The sequence below is a fragment of the Otolemur garnettii genome, unplaced genomic scaffold (genome assembly GCF_000181295.1).
Source record: "Otolemur garnettii isolate 467f Iridium unplaced genomic scaffold, OtoGar3 scaffold00110, whole genome shotgun sequence".
Classification (NCBI taxonomy): Eukaryota; Metazoa; Chordata; class Mammalia; order Primates; family Galagidae; genus Otolemur; species Otolemur garnettii.
Window position 1 is genome coordinate 2,721,749 of NW_003852505.1, and position 5,735 is coordinate 2,727,483.

The 5,735-nt window shown below is 46.6% G+C and overlaps 1 protein-coding gene across 1 annotated transcript in view; it reads left to right on the forward strand.

The window, feature by feature from the left end:
* Window positions 1-5: 5 nt before the first annotated feature.
* Window positions 6-5,735, forward strand: part of SLC25A43 (solute carrier family 25 member 43) — a gene marked incomplete at its 5' end in the record, with an annotated part of 40,247 nt that continues 34,517 nt past the window's right edge. The window contains one exon of the mRNA XM_012809650.2: window positions 6-103. Coding sequence (XP_012665104.1) covers window positions 6-103 — 98 coding nt within the window. The remainder of the gene's footprint in view (window positions 104-5,735) is intronic.

The window sequence follows — 5,735 nt, forward strand, 5'->3', positions numbered from 1 at the left end:
GGGTGTGGCGGGCCGAGGGGCCCCGGGCCCTGTGGAAGGGCAACGCGGTGGCCTGCCTGCGCCTCTTCCCCTGCAGCGCGGTGCAGCTGGCCGCCTACCGCAAGTAAGAGCTGGGCCGGCGCGGGCGGGGCCGGGGAGCCGGAGGCCGACGGGGCGGGGGCGGGGGGCCTCGGCTGAGGCCGCCCTGCGCCCGGGAATCTGGGCCCCCAAGTGGGGACGGCCCCCTTCCGGGTCACGTGGGAACCCATTGTTGCGGCTGGGCCAGAAGGCCACACGTAGGGCCCCCAGAGAACAGTCCCCAGTGTTTTCACGTTCTAGGGATCCCTTCCCTACAAGGTGCAGTTTTCCGGCTCTGGCCCTGAGCCTGGCCCAGAGAGGCTTTCAAAGATGGGCTGGAGGAGGAGGGATGTAGGGAAAAGAGGTTTGAGGAAAGGAATAAAGAGATCTCCAGGGAAATGAATCCTGACCATTCCCACTGTCCACCAACTTGACAACTTTTGCTTTGGCTGGCTTAGGACGAGAGTTGAGTGAGTGTGTGTGTGACCAAGGGCCCAATCCATTAACACGAAAAGGCCACAGATCCACCCACTCATCCCCCCACCTAAGTGAAGCTTGACTTTAGGGTTTAACAGAGCTTCCCCTTCCCAAGCTTCCCTGCTGCTCGCTGGCCACAAAAGGGGCTTTTCTCACCTTTTCTTACATCAATAGCTGCTCCCTAGGAAAAAATCTAAAATGTAAATGCAGTCCAGAGCTTCCGGCTCAGAGAATTTGCATTTGAACTGGAAACCTAGCCTGAAAGAATGAAATGGCAGAGATGCATTTCAGGAAGGGAAGATGTTTCTATCTTTGACGGGAATGGGCCTTGTGTTCCTCATTTGATGGGCACAGTGTCATTTTTGAGGACAGGTCTTGGTTCTGAATTAGACAGACCACAGTCAGAGCCAGTCTTGTCTTGACCACATAGTTCAGCCTTGGCAGCTAACACCATCACTTGGAATGCTTACCTGGCAGCAGAATCATTCTTCCTGAGTCCCACAGGCCAGCGTTCAATTTGGCCTGTGCTTAGGAATAGAGTTCCTTTCTTTTCCTCTGGAGAGAGACTCCTGGGTAGGGTCATCGCCTCTCTTCCCTCCCTAGCTCCCCTTGCCCTTAGGAACATCTGGCTTGCAGTCTATAAACAGTTCTCCTCTGAGTTTTGTTTTGGCATTTTTTTTTTTTTTGAGACAGATGTCGCCCTGGGTAGAGTGCTGTAGCGCCACAGCTCACAGCAACCTCAAACTCTTGGGCTCAAGTAATTCTCTTGCCTCAGCCTCCCAAGTGGCTGGGACTATAGGCACCCATCACAACACCCAGCTATTTTTTTGTTTGTTTCAGTTGTCATTGTCGTTTACAGGCCCAGGCTGGGTTCGAACTGCTGGGCCCAGTGTATGTGGCCAGTTCCCTAACCACTGAGCTACAGGCACAGAGTCTCCCCTCTGAGTTTTAATGACTCAGTGTCTTCCTGTTTCATCCTCTTCTCCACAAAGTGGTATGCAGATCTTCCTGTGGATGGACTAGACTAGGCGTCCTCAAACTACGGCCTGCAGGCCACATGCAGCCCGCCTAGGACATTTATCCGGCCAGCCAGGTGTTTTTGCCACCGCTGCCTGTCCTGCTTAGCAGTCGACTCGTCCCAGGGCCCGCAGTCTGGCCCTCCAACAGTCTGAGGGAGAGTGAACTGGCCCCCTGTTTAAAAAGTTTGAGGACCCCTGGAATAGATCCTGTACAGAAGGGGGAGGGTAGAATTTCAAACGCTGTTTTAAGTATCATGGCTCCTGTGCTAATCAACTAGTGTACAAACATTAGATTTTTACAACTCCTGCCTCCTGCACTGTAAGGTCCATAGAGTAGGAAATGGTCATTTTACAGATGCAGAATTAGGCCCAGACTGGTCACACCATACATCAGTGACAGAGCAGAGGTCCACCACCTGGCCTTCAGACTCCAAATCCCACATTCTTTCTTTCATATCATGCTGTCTTTCTCTCTACATTCATTTGGCATTGATTTAGGTAGGCTATATTAAATCCCCACTGTGTGCATGACACTAGAGACGATGCAAGAATGAAAGGGGCATCGTCCCTGTGCTCCAGGACCTTATAGAGTAGTAGAAAAATAAGACCACTATGTTCATAACCCTAACACACAAGGTAGCATAAGATTGCCGTGGATAAAGTGCCCAAGAAATTTACACTTCTGATCAGGGATGAGGAGAAGAAAACATTGGAGTTTGGCCTTGGGAGAATGAGTAGGAGTTTGCTGGGCAATGATGGGGAGAAAGCTACTGCAGATAATGTCAGCAAAGGCACAGAGGTGGGAATGCAAGCAGTATGACTGGAAAGTCAGCCGGAAAAGCAGGTTGGAATGAAATCTTAGAGGGCTGGATTGAGGAGTTGGGATTTTGCTTGGTATGCTAGGGTAGTTGTGGGAAGTTTCTTTGAAGGGGGGGTTCTGTGATTAAAGCAATTCAATAGGAATTATCATCACATGGTGGCGGGGTAGGACAACTAGAAAGGAGGAAAACTGGTAGTGACAGTACCAGTTAGGAACCTGTCACACTAGTCTACATGGCAGCTGACAGCACCTGAAATAGGCTCACGACAGCAGGAAGAGAGATGTGTGGGAGAGAAAGGACAGAGATATATACCTGGGCTGGGTTTGCTAATATTTTTTTCCTCCAACATTATTTTCTTTATGGAAACTAAAAGGATGCATTTCAATGAATATCAAGGCATAGTTAGCAAGCAAGGTGGTTGATTAATCACAACACCATCCTTCTTACATAAACATGATGCTCTCGATTCATCATCATATTGATTCATTTCTTCTCTGACCATGAATTTGCAAAACAGTTGGTTAGGTGCAGTGGTATACAGCCTGTGCTGAGGGGTTTGAACAAAGCATAAACATTAAGAATGTTCAGGGAACTGAGTGGTTAAATGACTTGTCCACGAACACAATTAACGGCAGTGCTGAAACTTGAAGCCAGGTCTGCTGGCTCCTTTGTCCAGGGCTTTGTCCACTACTGCACAGCTGAAATATCTGCTTACCCAGATTTGTGATCAAAAGAGTTTTCTCAGTAGAGTCTATTTGGAGTTAGGGTCTGATAATAAATAATATTGAACACAGGAGAAGACTTTCAGGTACATCAAGTAGAAGACGCCCCTCCCCACCCCAAACTTTACTCCACAACTGCTTGCCATCTGTATAAACATTGGTTTGGGTCCCTGCAGCTCTGAAATTGTACATAAGTAACATCATTTCCTTATTGTATAAGCACTTCATGAGCTTGTGCTTGGCTGTGTTAGCTGCTAACCTGTGTTAGGTGGACATGTTGGCAATTCTAATTACATATATCCAGGATATGTGTAACATCTGTGCTGGCTGAAAGGAAGGGGTTAATGCATTTCACCAGTTTATCCAGTCTTTCTGGAAAAAGCTTCTGTGCATGTATTTCTGGGGGTGGGAGGAAGAGCAGAAATGAGAACACAGCTGCCCCAGCCAATCAGACAAGAGTTTGAGATGTAGGGACCAGGATGACATCATTGGTGGCCTATCAGGGTTGCCTGCCTTGACTCTGGTGCTAAGGGTAGTAATTGATGCTACTTGTCTCTGTATCAGATAGTAGGAGTCTGAGAAAAAAAAAAAAGGATTTCCTTTGGTTCTTCTTTTTAATTTTGTATATGTGATAGTAAGACACTACTTTATAAAACAAACTTTTAGAAGATAGGGTTTCTCTTCCTGGTTCATTAGAGCCTCTTTCCTCTTGAGTTGCCCCTATCAGTAACTTCCTTATCAGGACTGTTAAATGCTCCTGTGCTATGTGCCTGGGGTGTCCAACCTGCAGCCTGTGGGCCACATAGTGATTTCATGGGGACATTTTTTGCTTATCTGTGGTGTGGAGCATCATGAAAAGTATGCACGGACCATAATCAACTTTTGTCGATATCTGTGTATTTATTGTGTGCCCAAGACAACTCTTACTCTTCCTATGTTCAGCAGAGGATAAAAAGAGTTTAGACACCCCTGCTCTATGCTGCGGGCTAGCACAGGGTCTGGCACATTGTAAATGTTCAGTAAATGGGGAATGAATCACCCATGCCCTGGAAGTGGTCAAGTGGGATGGAGAAAAAGGGTGGGGCAATAAGAATAAATGGTGTTAGTTTTGGCATTTCAAACTCACCCCTCCAGTCAAGCATTTCCACTTCCCCTCCCAAGGTTCCCCTCTGACTTGACTGACCAGGGGAGAGAGAAGGGAGGAACAAGGAAGTGTGCAGGCAGCAAAACTGAGGCAGATGGCCCATTAGTGAATGGCAGCTTTATTAACCTGCATCTTTTAAGAGTAGCTGGTTAACTCAAATGACTGTTTCAGTTGATGCATTTAAAGATGGGCTGATAAAATGGAGACTCCTGGAGATTTTTTTAATCAATGTTTACTTAAGAGCAGAAGAGCTGTCCTAAAACCCTTCTTAAATGGCTTCACCTGAATGCCCACTTATTTGCCATCCAGAGGGCCCTTGCCTGCTGACAACTGAAGGAACAGGAAAGGCACCTCTTCCCTGGAGATTTGAAAGCCAAAGAACTGGAGATGCTCTCATTTTAAAAATGATGAGGCCTGTAATCCTAGCACTCTGGGAGGCTGAGGTGGATGGATTGCCTGAGCTCATGAGTTCGAGACCAACTTGAGCCAGAGCGAGACCTTGTCTCTAAAAAATAGGCCGGTATTGTGGCAGATGCCTGTAGTCCCAGCAACTCGGGAGGCTGAAGCAAGAGAATCACTTGAGCCCAAGGGTTTGAGGTTGCTGTGAGCTATGATGCCACAGCACTCTACCAAGGGCCGCAAAGTGAGACTATCTCAAAAAAAGACCAAAAAAAGGTGAAATGCTTTGATTTCAGCTTAACACTCTTTATATACCTCTCTCTAGCTCCCTTTCACCTGATCCTTACTCTCTGGCAGAAAATAGTTTTTCCTGCTTTTCAAGCCCTTTTGGATTTTGTCCTCATCAGCAAGAAGGAATAAAATTCCTTTGCTTCATGGCCAGGGAGTATGCACCACTGTGTAAAAGTCCCCTTATAACTATTTCTGCTAAAGTAGGCCATCAGGACCAGGGATGCCCAGCTCCCCCAAAGAAAGGTTATAATAGAGTGCCTTTCTGTTTTCCTTGTGCAGAAGTCCACCTAAAGCCATTCTGTGTGTATGAAATCATAAAACTACAGAGAAATACAAAGAATACTCTGGCAGACACTATCTAGAATTTGACAGCAGAAAAGGGAGTTTTCACACGTATAAACAATGCTGTGTCTCCATATGTACACACGCAAGGGTTTCTCTAAAGCAGCGGTTCTCAACCTGTGGGTCGCAACCCACAGGAACTGTATTAAAGGATTGCAGCACTAGGAAGGTTGACAACTACTGCTCTAGAGAGTATGCTCTAGACATGAAAATGCTGAGATAAAGGAGGTGTTTTCAGATTTTTCTAGATACTTCAAAGTAGCAATACCAATATACATTTCTCCCAGTGGCGGGTAGGAGTCCCTGTTTCCACACATCTTCAACATCACTTGATATTAGCAGACTTTGCCAAGCTGCTGGGTGAGAAATGGCATCTTGTTATTGTTTTTATTTGTCATTTCTCTGATAAATAGTAAGGCAAAGCAGTCCCTCCTAATTATTCAGCCAATATTTTTTTTTTTTT